We start from the raw sequence: 21797 nt of genomic DNA, 5'->3' as shown, positions 1-21797 counted from the left end.
GTGTGGCCACTCCTGACTCGTGCCCTCCCCCCTGTTGTGAGCTGCCAGCGCTTGATCCCTGGCGCCCTTCCTCTTCCCTGCTCTCTGGCGGTGACGCTGGTCCCGATTTCCAACTGCTCCCCTCTGAGTCCCCTCTGGCTCTATCTTCCTGGGGTGTCCCCCTAGGCTCCCCCCTTGCCCTGGCCACTGGTGCTCCTTTCTGTGAATCTTCTGATTCACTGGAAAGACTTGGAGATCTCGGGTCGTCGTCATCACTCATCTTTTCTTCTGCCTCCTCCCCCTCGCTCTCTGTTTCCTCCCTTGCCCTTGCTTCTGCTCCTGAACCCCTGACAGACGTTTTCATGTTTTGTAAACCACTCTCAAGATATTTTCTTTGAAATATAAAGCAGCATAGAAACAGGGAGGAAATGGCACCTAAATACTCTGTTGTGGCAACCGTAACCTGGGTTTAAGGTGCCATTCAGCGATTAGCTCATATATCTGAGTTTCTAAGACTGCGACCAGATGATTACAGGAAACTCACCAGCAGGATCTGAGTGCTACTGTGCTCTCCTGCACACGATCCCCAGCTCAATTCAAGGTGCTGGCTTTGGCCTATAAAGCCTTATGCAGCTCAAGACTTCAGTGCCTCAAGAAGCACAAACCTGGACCCTGCGTTCCTCATCTGAGGCCTGTGCATTTTCTGAGGGAGGTGTGGGTCTTTTCAGTCGTGTCTCCCTGCTTGTGGTACACTCTTCTCTAAGGAAGTACACCTGGTGATATCATTCTCTTTCTTCTTCTTCTGTGCCAGGCAAAAACATTTCTATTTACCCAGGGCTTTGTTCCTTAATTGGGAGAATAACAAGCAATGCCTGTGACCTCTTTTTGTATTCATGCCTGTAACTGGGGTGCTCCTTTGATGTATATATATTTATGGATAAGTGTTTTAAGTCTTATGTGTTTTTGTACCTGATTTTAAAGTTTCCTGCTATTTTTATCACGCAAATCAGTACGAGACAATTTGGTGCAGAAAGCGAGAAATGAATTGTCACCATCATGATCTCGGAAGCACACAGTTCACACCTGGGAGCTTGACCAGATTGCCAGCTACTTAGTGCAAATGCTATGCGTATCAGTACCAAGCCAGAAAACTTTCTGCATCCTGGTTGGGGAAAAAGCACAGTCTGTTACAGCCAGCTGGCAAAGCCTCCCCAAATCCACCCTGCAAACACATTAAGGACAAACAGTTTCAAAAACATGGTGCTTGGGGCAGATTAAATAATCCCTACAAGAAGATGGAACAGAAATGGAATAACAGGATTTCAAGAGCAAACTTCTCAGGAATGAAAATCTGCAAGAGGAAGTTTGTGAAAAGAGCTTTTTTGGGTTGCAACTCAAAAGCACAAGCTAAATTTAGCCAAGAGTATACTTTCACTGGTAATTCCGACCTGAGTTTCCTCTACCTCCCACCCAGATATGTTTACACAACAATTAGGGATCTCAGGCATACTTGCCAAACTGGCAATCCCCTATCCATGGTGGGAGTATCAAGACTAAAAAGTCCCACCCCCCAGACCCAATCCCTGAACCATGACCCTCGAAGGCAGGAATCTGTAAGCTGTGGCCCTCCAGTTAAGGGTGGTCAGAGTGGTTTATCCACCAGTTCCTATTGCCAGGGAACTCTGAAAACTGTAGCTCTATGAAGCTCTCAGCTGCCTTAAACTGAAGTTGCCTGGATTCTTTGGATGAAGCCTGACTGTTTAAAGTGGTATGATTCCACTTGAAAAATATATAGTTCAGACATGGCCACAGACGGGGGGGGGGGGGGTACGGGACTGCTAGCCTTCTAGTAAGCATCTGGGCAGCAGTATGGACCAAACTAAACTCATATGCATCTCTTCGTTCTAGAGTAAAGGGACAGGCAGCATCACCTGAACACGACACTCTCCTGACACACTAGCCTACTATCTCCCGTCAAAGGTTACTTTGGGATCAGCCAGAATGAAATGTGAGCCAAACAGGAGGCGGTGGCTGAAATGGAAACTCCCAGCATCAGCCGCAAGAACTAATGGAACACTGTCAGGAAAGCCTCTGGGGCCTGTCTACCTGGCCTTCAGAAACCTCTCCCTTCACAGGCCCTGATCCACGGTGGGAAAGTGCCCTTGAACTATGACAGTGCCTCCTGCTTGTTCGGACGCAGGACAGAGAGGGAGGAGAAACTAGCCTACTACACGAGGGTGACATTTATGATTCTTGCTCTAGCCCACTTTTGCCTGCTCAGCAGGGCTGGGCATTATTTGGTTTTCAACACTGTGATACATCACCAGCTAAACATTGTGATATATCAATATATGACGATGTCAGAAATAAAGATGGAACTATGTAGAGGCGAACAGCAGGGCTGGGCAATATTTGGTTTTCAGCATCACGATGTATCACCAGGAAAACATCACAAATATACTGATATATCCTGGGATAGCTCAGTCAGTAGAGCATGAGACTCAATCTCAAGAGTTGTAGGTTTGAGCCCTACATTGGGCAAAATATTCCTGCATTGCAAGGGGGTTGGACTAGATACCCCTCATGGTCCCTTCCAACTCTTTTGATTCCATGCTTCTATGACGTCTGAAATAAGGATGGAGCTATGAAGAGGCATTGGGTGACATCACGTTTTCCCCCATGCTGTGATTTATGCATAGCACACACACACACACCATGATTCGCAATATATTGCTAGGTCAAAAATAGTGAAAACCGATGATCACGATATGGACTTCAAACTGGTTTCGGATGATATGTCGGTATTATCACCCATCCCTACTGCTCAGCACCAGCATGTGGCCCCCAGGAGGTTACCCAGAATGGACTGTGGCCCTGCCCTATACACTCCAGGCTGGCGTCATTGCCAGACTGTACTCCTATTTCAATATAATTTCTAGGTCACCCTTCAGTATAAACCTCCCACGATGGGGTACAATTAATAATAAAATGTAAGGAGTAGCATAGACAAGCCAAACCTAAACCCCAGAACCAGCTACCAGCAGAGCTATTTCATTAAATGTGAACAAGCACCTGGCTGCAGGTGCGGTGACACAACCTTACCTGGCTTGCTTCCTTCCCTCTCGTGGCCGAGTTGCCCTTTCCTGTTCAAGCCACATGTATACACTTCGCCATCCTCCAGCAGGAAGATAGAATGGTTCTCGCCACAAGCCACTTCCTTGACGCTCTTCTCGTGAATGAACCCGCTGCTCCGGGGCTCGGTGATTATCGCTTGCAGCACGTTACCTTCCCCAGGGTGTCCCAAAGACCAATATCCCCAACATAACATCTTCTCTTCTTTTAGCAAGTCATGTATCTTGGTTTTTTTCCTGAGGGAGGAGAAGAGGGGAAACCAATCCATAAATCAGGAATCATCTACAGACCAGGCAAACAGGACCACAGGAAGTGATGCTGGCAAAAGGAGCCATTTCCTGTCCCATCATGCAAACAAAGGAGCAGTAGTTCTTTTCTGCAGCTTCCATTCCTTGGAATAACTTTCCTGAAAGATGCCCAACGGCAAACTATTTTTCTAACAGTTTCAATTACATTTATTTAAGCAATTTACTATATACTGCTAATATTTGGGATAGGGGAGCGGGCCTCTGGGCAGTATACAACGTATCTTAAAACACCAATTAAAAATCAAATAATTTTTAATAATCCACAATCGAAAACCAAATTAGCAACCCAAAGGGCACCATGGAAGCAATACACATGAAAACCAAGTGCAATAATAATAATAATAATAATAATAATAATAATAATAATATAATCCTCCACGCTGCACTTCAGAACTTGGTGTAATGGATCACGTGTTGCTAATACAACCCCCCCCCCCCTTTCCAGAAGTCAAAAACACAACACACACAAATACCACCATGTTCGGTGGCGAGTGTTCTCTGAATGCAGCTTGCCAGCTGGCAGAGTAGCCACAGCAGCAAATAAAACTTCAACGCTCTTGTTCGCTGGGACATTAATGCCAGAACAAATTTGTTTCTGTTGACAGTCCCTTCGTTATGTAAACTGACGGCTTGTTCCTTCCACAACTCTCTCTACATGGAAAGCACTTCATGTCCTCGTCAGTGTTCACGTTTCACCGCAGGTCAGCATCTGAACTTAAGGCAGATGCTCTCATAACAACTGCACATCACCCCAGACCAACTGGGCTATTCCATGGGAAGCTGTCCGCCATGGTATAGCCAAGGAACCTGGAACAGGTGGGGTGGGAGACACTGTCAGCATCCAGATTCCAGTCTTATGCATTCAGGGCTGGCTCCCATGCAGAATGCTGTCTAGCGATTTATTTGCTGATGGGGAAGTAATGGCCACTGGTAACATAGTTATTTAACAGGGGAAGAAGAGGAAGGCAGGGCAAGCTATGCAACGACAGCTGCTGTGGTATAAGTAGAGGCTGTGACATGGGCAGCGACAGCCTGCATAGGGCAAGTTAAGTAGGGCTGGACACTCTGAGCTGATCTGGAAAGAGTACGGCTTGCCATACTAAGTGAACAAGGTTCGGGCTCATGAGAACCCCATTGCACTTCTGCAGTGTGGAGACCAGAAGCACCTGCCTCCATTTTCAAATAGCCAGTTTGTCGGAGCCAGCCGTCACAAATGGCGCAGTTTAGCGTAAAATAAAGACACAGAGAGCTAGCAATATTTTCATAGATGGAGGGCAGCTCCTTTCGAACTTCTTCTCTCCTCTCCAGTAACTTTTATTATCCTTTGTTCTCTCCTCTTGCATGGCCGTTTGCCAATGTCTCACATTACCTACATCCGGTCATGGCTTAAACCCACCCATCGCCAAATAAGGTTATACTGCCCAGGGGGGGAACATAGCTCCATATAAGGCTATGCACTTCATACACTGCAAGGCATGGACATGCAGGTCACTGAGGTCAGCGAGGCACCAGGTGGTGCTACAAGCCTTTTTCATGACTTCCTGGCTCCCACACCAGTTTGTTGTTTTGTCCAGACTAGGGAACTATGGATTGCTTTGATTCCAAAAAGCCAAAATCAGGAACCACGATGTGTATGTTTGTTAGCTAAGATCAACCACAGTTTATCCCATTGGGACCAAACAAACTGTGGTTAGTTGCAAACGTAGGCAGGTTCTTCTGATTTCTTCCTTGCAGCCACAATAAAGGAGGGAGTACACAGGCAGGTACATAGGGACGCGGGTGGCGCTGTGGGTTAAACCACAGAACCTAGGACTTGCCGATCAGAAGGTCGGCGGTTTGAATCCCCATGACGGGGTGAGCTCCCGTTGCTCGGTCCCTGCTCCTGCCAACCTAGCAGTTCAAAAGCACGTCAAAGTGCAAGTAGATAATAGGTACCGCTCTGGCGGGAAGGTAAATGGCGTTTCTGTGCGCTGCTTTGGTTCGCCAGAAGCGGCTTAGTCATGCTGGCCACATGACCTGGAAGCTGTACGCCGGCTCCCTCGGCCAATAAAGCGAGATGAGTACCGCAACCCCAGAGTCAGTCACGACTGGACCTAATGGTCAGGGGTCCCTTTACCAGGTCCATAGATGACTTGTGTAGAGCTAAACCATGGTTTTGCACCCAATCTGCACTATACTCCTCCTACATCAGCCTTCAGCAACCTGGTGGCCTTCCTATGCTTTGGGCTGGGGCTAATGGGAGTTGTAGTCCCAAACATCAGGAGAGCACTAGGTTGAAGGAGACTGCCCTACATCATGTAACAGCTCCTTCCCTAAGCAGATGCTGAAACAGAAGAAGCATTCACTTTTGTTTCAGGACTCTAGTGGGGCCAGGTCACTGTACTGAGGTTCCTCTTGTGCCAACAGCAACATCCCTGAACCTCTGTTCTATGGGCAGCACAACCGTAGGCTCTCAGCAAGTTATTTCCTTAAAAAGCAAAGCAAATACTGAGATGTCCTTAAGATACGAGTCATTTCCTTGCAGTATTAATTCAGTATCCAAACACTAGCAGCGAAGTCGGCAACTGGCAACCCCTAGGCCAAAACAGGCCATGAGCTACCTAGCCCTAGAGCTGCAAGCCCCAGAGTGAAAAGAGTGTGGATTACTTGGAAGCAAGTGATTTCCTTGAAAGGTCAGCCTGTGCTCAGGCGAAACTAGCTGCCATACCTAACACTTTAAGGAGAATCATATTGATGAACCAATGCTTGGTAATTGCAGGGATGTAAAAAAATAAATACATCACTAGGTGCAAGTGAAATACTTATTTAGCCTTTTGCAGCCTTGGATACCTGTTATTATAAATTTGTACACCACCCTTCAACTGCAAATCTCAGAGTGGTTCACAACATAAAAATACAATGTAAAACCACCAAATACATGATAAAAAACAGGAACAAAAACAAACAAACCAATAACCCCAACTCGCCCCCAAATATTCAATAACTCAGGAACTCAGACATGTTTTTCCCCCAGTTCTATGTATTTATTGAAAAACAATCTCAACCAATAAATAAATATTGCCCCTTATAAATATTGCCCAATAAATAAATATTGCCCCTAAGCAGGCAATCTATAAATCTCCCTGGGATGAATGCTCAATGAACGAGTTCTCAGGAAACTCCTATCCCTGCCTCTCAGCTATTTCTAATAAATCTCTGTGTGTATCTGCCAGCTGAAGCTGACAGGGCATCTATATGCAAACAGTAATGCCACAAATACGTTGAGATTTGCCAAACTCTTGAAGATTTGGAGAGCTCCACTTTTCTGCTGACAGCCTGCTCAAATGCATCCCATAAACTAGCCTCTGCTAAAGAAAGAGGCATGGGAGGGGGGGGTGAAGAGGGGTCAGAGGATGCCTGTCTATGCACGGAGACGCCAGCAGAAGCACGTACAGCCAACACGCGCGGGCACGCGCAGCCAGCCACACACACACCCCAGCTAGCTTTGCAAGCCCAGGGAAGGGGCACGTGCGCACGCGGGCACGTGTCTCTCCCTGCTTATATTTCAGCCAGCCGGTCGCCTGGTGCCTCTCCCCCGACTGCAGGATCCCTCAAAGGCAGCCGACCCATCACGAAAAGCAAACAGAAAAAGCGACGCCACCCTTCCTTCTCCCCTTTTGCATTCGAGACGTTCAGGATTGGGGTTTCAAGCAATCGCCATCGTGGCTTCTTCCCCATGCAACCCCGACAAAAATACGCCGCGCCCACCACGTCTGAACATCTCCCACCCCCCGGAAATGCCTCCTCTTTTTTTTTTAAAGGTTTTGAGCCTGGGGGAGACGATTTGCAAAAGTGCTTTACTGTATTCTCTTTTGCATGCTTCAAAGAGGCACTGGAATGAGCTCATCCGGAGCTACTGGAAATCGGCTGGTGGGAGGGAACAAGCGAGCACACCTCCTCGGTCCTACTGCGCGGAGGGTAACCGGGAAACAGGCGCGGGTCCACGATTGTTACCACCGTCATCACCTCCATTCGCAGCGCGCGCAAAGTCCCCCGGAAACTAGCCTCCAAATATCTGCCCCGGGTGACGTGGAAAGCCCCGGTTCCTGCTGTCCGGGTTTCTAGGATTTGTGCTTTCCAATGCACGCAACTGCACATACGCCCGGTGTTTGCAATGACTTGCATCGCGGTGCAAGCGTTACTGAAATAGCGGTTTGACTGTCATTCCCACCCACCCCTCGATACACACACACACACAACACGTCACAGGCAGAGGGGATCTTTAGCAACCTTTCAAAATAAAATTATTTAAAGGCCAGCAAATAATTTAAGAAGCCATTTTTAAAAAAATAAAATTAAAAGTCCGAGGGTAATAACTGCTTTCCCAAGAGCTCTTTCTACGGCCAACCTGCGGGCATAATCCAGCGGGAAGTTCCCCTGCGCAGCAGCAGCCGAGATGCAAGGAGACAGTATATGGCTTGCGCAGGATTTTCCGGGTTTCCCCCGGCTACTGTTATTAGATCTCGTAGCTGCCTCCCATCCATCGATGCCAGTGGCCGCGTAGAATATAATGTCTTGCTGGAAAGGGGGAAGAATATTGCATGGATGCGCAATACGCAGCCAGCAATCTTTCTTTGCCCCATTGCATGGTAGGATCAAGCGCAGAAAGGGAGATTATTGGGGGTCCCGTGTGACAATACAGGGGGGGGGTTATCCTCATCTTCCAGTCTTCAAACCAACCCAAGCCTAGGCACGCCTAACTCGGCAGCAAGACCCACAGGCTGCGCCCGTGCCGTGCTTTATGGGCGTCTTACTGCTACCTGGACGGATGTTGGACGAGGTGGGCCTTTCGCCTGATCCAGTAGAGGGGTGGGGTGGACTCTTCTTAATACGACTGACCCCTTCAGGTTAAGTGTACGTATTGGCTCAAAGTCAGGCTCTGTCACTCCAGGGTTGTGGAGTGCTAAATAAAATTATTCTTCGTTCCACCCGCCCCGTCTGGAGAAAAAGAGAAAGGCGGCAGCGAGGCCATTATTAACAGGAATCGGAAAGGAGTTGGGTTTGCTAGGAGGCTGCTGTGGGTCTCTCTATGCGTCGCCCGCCAAATGCAATCCTATCACCCCCGTTTAGACCCAGGAGGCAAAAGATCCCATTGATCTGATGGGAGAGCGTGAATTGCACGACGCAGAGGGATCGGGAAGCTTGCAAAGCCTCCGCTATCCAAGCTGAGCGAAAGGGAGCTACCCCCCGCCACCCTTCTATAAAAAAGCCTGCAAAAAAAGGAGGCGACAGCACAACAGGATCGCACGCAGCGCCCGGGGAACGCAAAGCAACGCCTTTGGAACGCTCACCGGCTCTTGGCTGCTGCTGCGCCCCGGGAGTCCCAGGTGCGGAGACGGAGGCGGCACCTCTGTACTCTGCTTCCTGCTGCGCGCTACAATAACAACGAAGTTTTGCTTCCTTCCTCCAGCAGAGAGAGCCAAGCGCGAGCCCCGCCTTTACGTGGTTGACGTGTTGAGCCGCACCCAATGGGAAGCCGCGGAGGCTCTCCGGCTGAACCAATCGCTGCTTCCACCAGAGGCTGACATGGGGAAGGAGGGGTAGGTTGGGCCCAGAGTTCTAGTTTGGGGGGGGGGGAGAGGCGGCCTGACAGTTAACCCTAGAGGCGCTGGAGGAAAATGTGAAGTCCATATTGTGCTGGTGCAACTGCACTGTATATTTATTTCACAGAACCATAGAATTGTAGAGTTGGAAGGGACCCTGAGGATCATCCAATCCAACTGTATCATATGGGGATCAAACCGGCAACCTTGGTGTTATCAGCACCATGTTCTAACCAACTGAGATATTTGTTTGCATTTATATCCCACTTTTTTGGTTTGTTCTCCCCCTCATTTAATTCCCCACAACACCCCTGTAAGATAGGCTAGGCTGAGAGGCCAGCCCAGGGTCACTCAGTGAGCTGCGTGGCCAAGTAGGGGATTCGAACCCAGGTCTCCCACGTCCTAGTCCGACACTCTTAACCACTACACCACACTGGCACCAAGCTAAACTAGGCAGCAGGAGGTTACTTAAAAGTGTGCAGATTTTATATTTAGATGGAAATATTTGACAGGTCAGAGGGCAGTTCTCTCAGAGACGAATCATAACTATTCAGCGTACAGAGGCTCTGCTAAACACTCAAAAGACTCAGGGGCCTGTGGCACAAATTTGCATATGCTAATTTTGTTAATGGTTCTTAGATTTATAGCACACTTTTCCTCCCAGAAGCTCAATGTGGCTCTCCCCACCCTCCCCAATTTTATCCTAACAATAACCCTGTGGAGTAGTAGTAGATAGGTAGCCGTGTTGGTCTGCCATAGTCAAAATAAAAAAATTCCTTCCAGTAGCACCTTAAAGACCAACTAAGTTAGTTCTTGGTATGAGCTTTCGTGTGCATGCACACTTCTTCAGATACACTGAAACAGAAGTTGCCAGATCCTTCTATATAGTGAGAAGGTGGGGAGGGGTGTTACTCAGAAGGGTGGTGGGAATGGGAGATAGGCAGATAGCTGGGAGAGCCTGTTGACGACTCTTAACGACTGTAATAGGTCTTACAGGAGAAGGCAAGGAGTGAGGAGGTGAGAAATGGTTTAGTCATGTATAGTGGAGTAGGTTAAGCTGAGAGTCTGATAGGCTCAAGTGAGCTTCAGGGATGAGTGGGGATTTGAACCTGATTCTGCCAGGTCCTAGTCCAGCACACTCAGCACGACACTGCATATGTATAGCTGCATATGTTGGTCCCAGAGCAAATTAAGAGGATAAGTGAATGGCCAGCACAGTATGTGAACCAGCCCTGGAAGTAAAGTTAAAAATCATTTTTGGAACAAGGGCAGGTGATCCACAGCCCAGCCCTCTAACAATACTTCTGACAGAGACAGGCAGCAGGGAGCCTGATTGCATATAAACTCCAAGGAGGTTGATAAATTGAAGTAGACAATGAACACCTTTATATTCCTGCAAGTTACTTTGCTATACTGTATAAGCCGTGCCACAAAGAGTAACTTCTGATGAGAATTAATTTCCAGGTGAGTTTGAAATCTATCCCCAGGCCATATTCCAGCTAAATATTTTGGCAAGGGATGCTTTAAAAAACCAACAACCTATATTTTGAATTCGCTGTGCTTGTTAACTGCATAAGAGAGATGCATTGATTAGAAGGAACAGTCTGTTCTTAAATGGCTCTTGCATTTTTATATTGCATTAGCAACACTCAGAAATGATGCACTGGATCCTTGGGTAGCAAACCTATGCCCACTTCTCTGGTAGTTACTTCTGAGTAGGCATGTATAGGATTCCTCTGCTAATGATTTCTTGCAGGGCCCTTCGGTTGCTGGGTATTCTGGATAGAAGCATGGATGAAATTTTTAGCTTTGCATTTGAAGGAAAATATAAAGACCTGGAGTGTTTAGGCTGACATCCTAAGTATGTTTACTAGGAAGTAAAGCCCCATTGAACAAAGTGGGGCATACTTTTGGTAAACATGCATAGAAGCCTGCTAGAAAGCTGTAATCCTGTGCATATGCTTAACCCAGTAGAATTTAATTCTGAGGACAAAAGTTACAGGTTTGGGCTGCACGACACAAAAGGATTGCAAAATGCACTTATCGTTCTGATGTACAATAATGTGGCAGATGTGCAATGTCGTTTTGAGGCCGGGGGTTCAGCTTGACAACAAACAAATGAATCAGAAGAGAGCCCTTCAGGCGCAGGGGAAGAGCTGGAGGCAAGCGCTCTTGAGTTAATTGGAGGGGAACGCCAGGCATGACTCACTGGCTCAAGGAAGGGCTTGAATACATGGCTGCACTTATTTTTAAACTTGCTTTAAATGCATGGTACAAAGTCCATTTCTTAGGGAAAGGTCAGAGCTTTGCATGCAGAAATATCATTGGCATCTCTAGGTAGGGCTTGGAGAGATCCATCTCCAAGCTGAAGTGATAGCGCATGGGTAGGCAAACTAAGGCCCAGGGGCCGGATCCAGCCCAATCGCCTTCTAAATCCGGCCCGCGGGCAGTCCATGAATCAGTGTGTTTTTACATGAGTAGAATGTGTGCTTTTATTTAAAACGCATCTCTGGGTTATTTGTGGGGCATAGGAATTTGTTCATTTTTATTTTCCAAAATATAGTCTGGCCCCCCACAAGGTCTGAGGGACAGCGGATCAGCCCCCTGCTGAAAAAGTTTGCTGACCCCTGTGATAGCGGGTATGAGACCTGGGCTGTAAAGGATTAGAAAAACACCTTTTCTGCAAACAAATCAGGATGCATAGTCAATTAACCTGGAGGAGCTTTTAGTTATTGCATCTGAGCTTGGATTAGCTAGAAATTACTGTGTTCTTTCGTGAAATTTTCTTATTTCTCGCTTTTATTGAACTTAAAGGCAGCAATCCTGTACCCACATGTTCCTGGGACTAAGCCCCATTGAACATCTGAGTAGATATGCACAGGATTACACTGTTAAATCAACTTTTAATTGAACCGTGGAGTGTACTTTTGCTAAGCCACAGGCCGTGTGGCGTTTGCGTGCCTAGCCATTTTGATTCCGTGCTACTTAACTTGTAATGATTTGGTAACTATTCACTTGTTCAGCAAATCCCATTGCTCCAGAGTTCTTCCTGCTTCCGAGTCAGGGAACTGAAGGAGGTGCTGAAAGTGCTGTACGGTACGATACAAAGACTGTGCCCCCCTGCCTGTCTAACCTTTCCAGAAAGGTGGATCTTGAATGCTTCTTTGAAACAAGCTCACCCGAACAAAAAAGCAAAAATGGGGCCAGTGATTTTTCTGGGACGGGATCCAGAAAAGAGGGCTTGTCTCTGGTAAATAGCAACAGCTGTAGTGTAGTTTGCACCTGAAACGCACAGAAGATTTCCTATGCATTGATTCTCCTATAGTGTAATATAGTGTTCATTTGTTTTGCACCAGGCAGAATGTATTAGTGAAGGCAGAGATTAAGCCGTTCCAAAAACCATTTAAGAAGAAAAGAGTCGCAGGCTTTTCAATTTGCTTGCAAAGAGGCAGTTCTTACAGGAACAGGGATTATGGAGGGAAGGTTTTAATGGCCTATAAAGTCTCTCCCCCCGCCCCCACTCCCCCATCAGCTTTATCTCCTATAGGCCAGTTGCATTGCAACAGACTAGGAGAAGGAAGCGATCTTAACCTGTAAATAGACCTATAATCATTTAAGCTCTGATAGCAAAAACTTCAAAGAGCCTCCTGGCACCTTGAAGACCAGCAGATTTATTATGGCATAAGCTTTTGGTGGACGATAGAGTCCACTCTGCCAGATGTAAAAAGCGTTTTCCTCAGTTGGCACTTCCGTGTGTGTGTGTGTGTGTGTGGCAGGCGATGCGAAAAGCAATTCGCTTAAAGCTAGATGCAGGCAAACGGAGCGTCGTGACTGTTCGCAACAGAAGTACAGTGGTACCTCAGGTTGCATACGCTTCAGGTTACAGACTCCGCTAACCCAGAAATAGTACCTCGGGTTAAGAACTTTGCTTTAGGATGAGAACAGAAATCGTGCTCCGGCAGCGCGGCAGCAGCAGGAGGCCCCATTAGCTAAAGTGGTGCTTCAGGTTAAGAACAGTTTCGGGTTAAGAACAGGCCTCCAGAACAAATTAAGTTCTTAACCCAAGGTACCACTGTAACAGGAGATTTAAGGGATTGCAAGACCATCTCAGCAGTCATGTATCCTTGCCATCAGTATGTTTGGCTAGCGTGTGAAGGGTCTCTACTACTCTATGCACCTAGATCTCTTATTCATATGGGGAAAGCTCTGCCAGTCAGGATGCCCCATTGCGCAGGGTACCAGTCCCATTGAACAACTTTCATGAAGGAGATGCACAGTGGTACCTCGGGTTAAGTACTTAATTCGTGCTCATAAGCATGCACAAGATAACTTCCTTTCCATTTTGAATCAGACACGGCATACTGAGGAAAGGAAAAGGCTCATAATGTCCTGACATAATGTGGACAGGCTGTCATGAAAGATAAACATTCCAACAGAACACATCAGAGATCCCCATGTTAACATTCAGGGTGCAACCTCAGTCTCATCCTAGTTGCCGACAGCTACAGTCTGGCAGTACTTGAAACCATGTCTGATGATAAGATGCAGAAAGCAAGCAAAAAAACCCCCAAAACTAAAGCACATACTGTAAAATGAACACACGCTAGGACTAAACCAACAAAAGAGATTCTGACGAAACATTAGCATCAACTTTCTGACAGTAAAGGCAGTTTGACTCAGAAGGAGGTGGGTTCTCCTTCAGTGGTGGGTTTCAAACAAGAGCTTAGATGATGATGATGATGATGATGATGATGATGATGATAATAATAATAATATTTATTTATACCCCTCCCTCCCCGGCCAGAGCCGGGCTCAGGGCGGCTAACACCAATAATAAAATCACAGTAAAAACATAATAGGGGGAAAAGAGAGGGAGGGGGAAAAAAAAACCAATTTAAAATACAGGTTAAAATGCAATTTAAAATGCAGCCTCATTTTAAAATAGCTGACAAATCAAGGCCATAAGGGGAGGGAAACATAAGGGTCGGACTGAGTCCAAACCAAAGGCCAGGCGGAACAACTGTCTTGTAGGCCCTGCGGAAAGATGTCAAATCCTGCAAGGCCCTAGTCTCTTGTGACAGAGCGTTCCACTACGTCGGGGCCAGTGCTGAAAAGGCCCTGGCCCTAGTTGAAACCAATCTAACCTCCTTGAGGCTCGGGACCTCCAAAGTGTTGTTATTTGTGGACCTTAAGGTCCTCCGCAGGGTGTACCAGGAGAGGTGGTCCTGTAGGTACGAGGGTCCTAGGCCGCATAGGGCCTTAAAGGTCAAAACCAGCACCTTAAACCTGACCCTGTACTCCACCGGGAGCCAGTGCAGCTGGTAAAGCATTGGGTGAATGTGATCCCGCAACAAGAACCCCATAAGGAGCCTCACTGCAGCATTCTGCACCCGCTGGAGTTTCTGGGTCAGCTTCAAGGGCAGCCCTGCATAGAGTGAGTTACAATAATCAAGCCTGGAGGTGACCGTCGCATGGATCACTGTGGCCAAATCAGGGCAAGAAAGGTAAGGGACCAACTGCTTAATACGGTGGAGATGGGAAAATGGCCATCTGTCAGGGATTCTTTAGCCGTGATTCTTGCATTTCAAGGGGCTGTACTAGAGGACCCTTGGGAAGGTTTTCCGGAGGACGATGGAATGGAAGAGAAGCTGAACAAAGTGTCTCCCACTAAGACTGAGTTCGGTAGTGCTCCTTTCTAAATACCGTATTTTTTGCACCATAACACTCACTTTTTTCCTCCTAGAAAGTAAGGGGAAATGTCTGTGCGTGTTATGGAGCGAATGCCTGCGGGTGGCGGGGGGGGGGGGATCTGCTGCAGTTGTGAGCAGAGGATCCATGGATCCCCTTCCTTCCCTCCTCCGTGGTTACAAAGCATGGATCCACATGGATCCTCAGGATTTTTGCATTGGGCTACTCCAAACTCACTGTCAGATCACATGTCTGTGGCCACAGCATGAACCACAAAAATCATATATCCACTATTTCATTTAGAATATTTTTTTCTTGTTTTCCTCTAAAAACTACGTGCGTGTTATGGTCTGGTGCATGTTATAGAGCGAAAAATACGGTAACTGTGTGATCCTAACCATGTCTACTCAGAAGTCCTGTTGAATTCATTGGGGCTTGCTCCCAGCTAAATAGGGCTATGATTGTACAGAGTCTCTATAAAGCCGCATCCCTGCAGCCCAATACTAGGTATAGATACTTGGAAGGAACACCTACCAGGTTCAATGGGGCTTGTTCCCAATTATAGGACTACAGACTTGTTGACAAAAGATACCTACATGGTGTGTAGAAACAGTACATTAGTCTCCGATACAGGTCATATATAACCACGTAAGATTTTGAATAGAGGGTGGAGACCACTTCTTTTGCTACCCCTAAATGTATCCTTTGTAGACACACACAAAGTTATTCCTTCATTGTGCTGTTCACCAAGGATGCAAAATCTGTGGTTTTCCAGATGTTGCTGGACTACAAATCCAGTTTTCCCTATTGGCCATCCTGGCTGGGACTGATGGGTTTTGGAGTCCATCACATCAAAGGCAATTTCTTTGGCGGCTCCCCGTCTGCAGAATGCTCTCCCCAGAGGGATGCCTGATGCCATAATTACATCTCTTCAGGCGGCAGGTGAAAACATCCCTCTTCACCCCAGGCCTTTGGCCAGTAAATAATATATGGCTGTTAAAGCTGGGTGGGGGAGCCCTATTATTATTTTATTATTCTGTTTATTACTGGTATTTTTATTATGCTCCATAAAATGTGTTCTTAATGTTGTACTGCACCTGGCAAACTTTTGATGAATGGTGGCATTTAAGTTGAATAAATAAATAAATAAAAATTTAATGTCTGGAGTGTCACAGGTTCCCAAGCTGTGCCCTATGCCTTTCCCCCAACATACCAGTTTGTTTGCTGGAGAAATACCAGGTGACGTAGAAATCACCTATGAAATGACCTTGCCCTTCTGTTTTCTTAAAACCTGTGCTGCCCCCTACCTGAACACAAGACGATGCATACTGACCATGCTCAAGATGACATGGTGACTTCTCAGTCAGGTGTTTCCCCCGAATTCCAGCCAAGCCACCAGCCTCACAGAGGCCAGTGTTTCATTCTGCCGCTTGCAAGCAAAGGAAGGCTAAGCCAATGAGTTCACAAAGGCTTGTAGCAGCTGTTGCCGATTTGGTGACCTCATAGATCTCTGCCTTTGACTCAGCAACACGGGGCTGTGCCTGTCTACAGCCAGGGTAGCTAACCTGTTGCCCTCACGGTACATCTGGAATTTAATTCTCAGTCCTCTACATCAGGGTTTCCCAAACATGGGTCTCCAAGCTGTTTTTGGACTGTAGTTACCATCATCCTTGACCACTGGTCCTGCTAGCTAGAGATGATAGTAGTGTCCAGAACTGGACACAATACAATGGTACCTTGGTTTACAACCATACTCCGTTCCAGAGGTCCGGTTGTAAACCAAAACAGGTTGTAACCCAAGGCGCACTTTCGCCAATGGGGCCTCCCCCCAAAATGGGTTGTAATCCAAAAAGGGGACACGCACTTCCGGGTTTGACGTGGTTGTAATTCAAAACGGTTGTATTCCAAAGCGGTTGTAAACCAAGGTACCACTGTACAGTGGTACCTCAGGTTAAGTATTTAATTCGTTCCGGAGGTCCATTCTTAACCTGAAACTATTCTTAACTTGAAGCACCACTTTAGGTAATGGGGACTCCGGCTGCTGCCGCGCCGCCGGAGCACGATTTCTGTTCTTATCCTGAAGCAAAGTTCTTAACCTGAAGCACTATTTCTGGGTTAGTGGAGTCTGTAACCTGAAGCATATGTAACCTGAAGCGTATGTAACCCGAGGTACCACTATACTCCAGTCTTCACCAAGTACACATAAGACTAGTCTGCTGAGCCAGACCAAGGGCCCACATCCTGCTCTCTCAGTAGCCAACCGGATGTCTCAGGGAAACCAGCAAGCAAAAGATGAGCCCAAATGCCCTCTTCCCTAGACTGGTGACTGGGGGCGGCCGCCGAGACCACGTAACACCGGTCTTGAAAGACCTACATTGGCTCCCAGTACGTTTCCGAGCACAATTCAAAGTGCTGGTGTTGACCTTTAAAGCCCTAAACGGCTTTGGCCCAGTATACCTGAAGGAGCGTCTCCACCCCCATCATTCTGCCCGGATGCTGAGGTCCAGCGCCGAGGGCCTTCTGGCAGTTCCCTCATTGCGAGAAGCGAAGCTACAGGGAACCAGGCAGAGGGCCTTTTCGGTGGTGGCGCCCGCCCTGTGGAATGCCCTCCCATCGGATGTCAAGGTGATGGACAACTACCTGACATTCAGAAGACATCTTAAGGCGGCCCTATTCAGGGAAGCTTTTAATGTATGATATTTTAGTGTTTTTTGGTTTCTGTGGAAGCCGCCCAGAGTGGCTGGGGAAACCCAGCCAGATGGGCGGGGTACAAATAATAAATTATTATTATTATTATTATTATTATTATTATTATTATTATTATTATTATTCCCTCCTGCCAGCAACTAGGATCTGAAGCAAAGGTAAAGCAAAGCCAATACATTCCACTGCCTTCCAGATAAAAGCAGACTCAGAGTGCATCTTCGACTTGCATGAAAATATAATTTATTTATAACTTTTTCAAGGATCACAGGGCAGTGAACATGGCCCCCTTCAGCTTTTATCCTCACCACAACCCTGTGAGGTCGGTCAGGAGACAAATAGAGTGACTGGCTCAAGGTCACCCAGTGAGCTGGGTGGAAATGCAACTTGGGTTCTGGTCCATCTCCAATGCCTACCAATTTGTCTCCAAGCCCAATTCAAAGGGCGGCTTCTGACCTCCAAGCCCTTCTGTGGCTGAGGAGCCCAATACTTATATAACCACCTCTCCCCATACTGGACCCGTCAACTTTTGATGCCCTTCTCTAGATGCTCCCTACAAGAGACGTTCAAAGGGTGACAACAAGGAAACAGGCCTTTCATGTGCTGACACCCCACCCCACACCCCAAAATATGGAATGCTCTCCCTGGTGCCAATACATTTTCAACACAGACTTCCATTGGCTGTGGGGAGCGATTCATAAACTTAATAAAAACTAAACCATACACTCTGCTGGACTGTTTCAGTGACCTATATCTCTTGTATGGAAAGAGCTGCTTAAGCAAATTGTGGGAAACGACAGCAGTTTCGAGGTGGGGTGCAGAGGACAGCGAAATTACACCCAGGCTTTTTAAGAGAGGCCAAATTTTTCATAGTTCTCTAGAGCGATGAGGAGCATATTCTGGAGAACATCCCTGTTGCTGTATCTAGGAAGATGCAAGACTCGGTAGCAAGTGGAGGCCTCAGGGTACCACAGGTCTGGATCTTCTTTTCTCAAATCCGCAATAGTGACTGTGAATCGTTCCATTCCTTGAGCTGGGAAGCAGTCGGTCCCTGTGAGAAAAGCTGGAAGAGATGGTAGAAATTAAACAACACATAGCCAGAACGCATCTTAGCAAATAATGATGATGACCCAACCCTGTGGAAATATATATAAAAAATGAAAAAAAATTGTCCAGTGGCACCTTAAAGGTAAAGGGGCCCCTGACCGTTAGGTCCAGTCGTGGCCGACTCTGGGGTTGCAGCCAGCGCTCATCTTGCTTTATTGGCTGAGGGAGCCGGCGTACAGCTTCCAGGTCATGTGGCCAGCATGACTAAGCCGCTTCTGGCGAACCAGAGCAGTGCACGGAAATGCCGTTTACCTTCCCGCTGGAGCAGTACCTATTTATCTACTTGCACTATGACGTGCTTTTGAACTGCTAGGTTGGCAGGAGCAGGGATCGGAGCAACGGGAGCTCACTCCATCATGGGGATTTGAACCACAGACCTTCTGATCAGCAAGTCCTAGGCTCTGTGGTTTAACCCACAGTGCCACCAGAGACCAACTAAGTTTTTTCTTGGTATGAGCTTTCGTGTGCATGCACACTTCTTCAGATACACTGAAATGGAAGTCACCAGACCTTTATATATAGTGAGAGGGTGGGGAAGGGTATTACTCAGAAAGGTGGTAGGAATGGGTGATTGGCTGACAGGTGTGGTAAACCTGGTGACGACTGTTAACGATTGCAATTGGTCTTACAGAAAAAAGCAAGGGGTGAGATGGCGAAAAATGCTTTATCATGTATAATGAGATGAGAATCGAATATGGTTTTAAGTTGGGTAATAAGTTGTAATTCAGCAGCTTCTTTTTCCTGTCTATTTCTGTGGGTTAGCTGGCAGGTGAGAATCCAGGATGTCCATTAGGGCTGGGCGATATATTGATATATCGTCCCAAACCGCTTTGAAGTCCTTATTATGATACTGGTTTCATAATTTTTGACCTGGCAATATATTACAAATGATGTGTGTTAGGGCTGAGTGATGTCTGGCTTTCAAGTCTATGCAGACTAACAATAGCCCAATACTGGAAATAACCTATAGAAATCCCTGTTGAAATCTGAGTAAGGAATATTTGGAATGTGTCCCTATTGGAACACCTTACTTGCCACAGAAGAGTAATTAAAGGCACTTCAAAGACTGGCCACTTTTGGCAAGACTTGGCTTCCATTCTTTTCCTTTATAAATGAGACAGAAAAGACTTTTATTCCACTCACAACACTCTCTGTGGAGAGGATACTTGAATTGACAAGGCCTAAACAAACATATTGCTTGTGTACTGCGTATGAAACTTAGCAAGAATGTTCCCCTGGACAAGTTACTCTATTTATACATTGTTCTTGTATTTAAATGAAAACCAATAAAAATTATTTGGATTTTTTTAAAAAAACAACAACAACAACGAAGTGTATACAGACAACACCCCATTTACGCATGTTCAATATGTGCGCAACTGCACACACATGCATCGTGCCAAACCTGAAAGTGACCCCAAAAATCACACAAAAAAAGGGGTGGAATGAGGGCAGAACAAGACATTTTCAGGCTTTTTCAAGGGTGTTTCAAATACAGTATACAGTGGTACCTCTGTAAAAGTGCTTAATTTGTTCCAGAGGTCCGTACTTAACCTGAAACTGTTCTTAACCTGAAGCACCACTTTAGCTAATGGGGCCTCCTGCTGCTGCCGTGCCGCCGGAGCACAATTTCTGTTCTCATCCTGAAGAAAAGTTCTTAACCTGAAGCAATATTTCTGGGCTAACGGAGTCTATAACCTGACGCGTATGTAACCTGAAGCGTATGTAACCCAAGGTACCACTGTACGTGATTTCACAGATCCGCTGTGCCTCGGAATGTAACCTCCACATAAATGAGGAGTTGCCTGTATTGATTCTGATCAAACTAAGCCTCCTAGTGCAAAATATACAACAGGAGACTTAGTTTGGACAGAATCGAGTACACATTTCCAGAGTTAACGCTAAACACATTATTACATCTGGCAAATGAGCCACCACAGCCACTAATGGGCCGCGAAAAATTGTGTCCCAGGCTTTTTTTTTAGACCCATGTACTATATGAAACCAAATCTGGTGCAGTATTTGCCAGATGTGAAATATATTGGCATCATTTTCTCCTATTCTAATATCAAACAAATGATTCATTTTGACTTTTTAAAAGAAATACGTTATTACAGAGGAAATTCTTCTTCTTTTCTTCAGGAAGAGCATGAAACACAGCCCAAAAATCCTCAATTGTTTCATCCGACCTTTCATAACCATGGTACTTCGCATTCTGTCATAGGAAATAAAAATAGCCCTGCAGTTAATCCTTCAGTATCTCTTTACATAAATCAACATTTGTTGCCCAACATAATTCCACGAGATATTTCAGTCCCCCTTATGACTTTGTGCAGGGAATCTGAGGGCTGCTCCACACATTCCCTTTATTTTGCCTTTTTAAATATTTAGTCACTTTATATATTTCTTCATATTTGACCCGAAATCTCTTAAGCTGTTTCTAAATCCCAGCCAAATTAATTGATACAATACAATACAATACAAATTCTACATTCACAATTGGACAATACTACTACTACAACTACTAAGAATAAAAAATTCCACAATTTCAGTAAAATAATTAATACCTCTAAACAATGTACATAAATAAAATTATGCAGAACCACAAAAACAAATCATAACAGTGTCAGGGCATCCCAATCCCTTTCCTATAGCATATTTCATCCAGTAGTCAATTGAGCCCTGGGTAAATTTATGTTTTACCTTTTCTAGCTGTTCCCAGTCATATTCTGTATGTCCAAGGAGAACAACACGGAGCTCAGCAGGAAGAAATATTTTCCAAATTTCATTTGGGCAGCCTGTTTTAAATCCACGCACGAAGTCCCCAAACTGCTTTTCTACTGAAGTACTGAACATGTAGTTCACGTAAGCATCAACGTATTCTTTCCTGGCAACAGATTAACGCGGTTCATTTATTTACTATATTTATAGCCTGATTTTCTGTGAAGGACCCAAAGTGGTCTATACATACAGATGTAAAAGTATCGAAATAAACTCTCGCCAGTTCATGAAACAGATAAACAATGTAACTTGAGTTCTTAACTTTTGAAGAGAGTATATTTAGGGAGTCTGCAGAAAGCAACTGTGCCCATACTATCTGGTGAGATCAGCTCTCAGCTCAAACCTAAGCATGTCTACTCAGAACTAAGTCCCATTGAATTCAATGGTGCCAAGCTCAGATAAGCTGGCACAGAACAGCAGCCGAAGAGACTGAGCTGGGAATTGGAAAGTCCCTGGTTTGAACTGTGCCTTTGCTGTTAAATTACTGGGCGTCTTCGGGGAAACCACCCTCTCAGCT

At 46.1% G+C, this 21797-nt stretch overlaps 2 protein-coding genes and 1 long non-coding RNA gene across 7 annotated transcripts in view; 1 reads left to right on the top strand and 2 right to left on the bottom strand.

The window, feature by feature from the left end:
• LOC310685753 (putative E3 ubiquitin-protein ligase HERC3) overlaps positions 1 to 16138 on the bottom strand; it is a 55875-nt gene extending 39737 nt beyond the window's left edge. The window contains exons 1-2 of one of the 3 annotated variants that reach the window (XM_083458621.1): positions 15997 to 16138; positions 3082 to 3347 (exon numbers count right to left, since the gene is read on the bottom strand). In XM_083458621.1, the coding sequence (XP_083314747.1) occupies positions 3082 to 3347; positions 15997 to 16025 (295 nt within the window). In that variant the 5' untranslated portion in view covers positions 16026 to 16138. Of the gene's footprint in view, positions 1 to 3081; positions 3348 to 8748; positions 8907 to 15996 lie in introns of those variants that run through there. The other 2 variants (XM_083458623.1, XM_083458622.1) reach the window with 2 other exon arrangements.
• The window catches only part of LOC310686050, a 317292-nt gene that overhangs the window by 281562 nt on the left and 13933 nt on the right, over positions 1 to 21797 (top strand). The gene's annotated exons all lie outside the window — the stretch shown is intronic.
• LOC310685761 (E3 ISG15--protein ligase HERC5-like) overlaps positions 17613 to 21797 on the bottom strand; it is a 44562-nt gene continuing 40377 nt past the window's right edge. For all 3 annotated transcript variants that reach the window (XM_083458639.1, XM_083458641.1, XM_083458640.1), the window contains exons 21-23: positions 21203 to 21386; positions 20615 to 20714; positions 17613 to 18455 (exon numbers count right to left, since the gene is read on the bottom strand). In XM_083458639.1, coding sequence (XP_083314765.1) covers positions 18241 to 18455; positions 20615 to 20714; positions 21203 to 21386 — 499 coding nt within the window. In that variant the 3' untranslated portion in view covers positions 17613 to 18240. The remainder of the gene's footprint in view (positions 18456 to 20614; positions 20715 to 21202; positions 21387 to 21797) is intronic.

The sequence above is a fragment of the Podarcis liolepis genome (assembly GCF_965112155.1).
Source record: "Podarcis liolepis genome assembly, chromosome: 9".
Classification (NCBI taxonomy): domain Eukaryota; kingdom Metazoa; phylum Chordata; class Lepidosauria; order Squamata; family Lacertidae; genus Podarcis; species Podarcis liolepis.
Note: the sequence above shows the minus strand (reverse complement) of the source record. Positions and strands in the feature narration are given on the sequence as shown.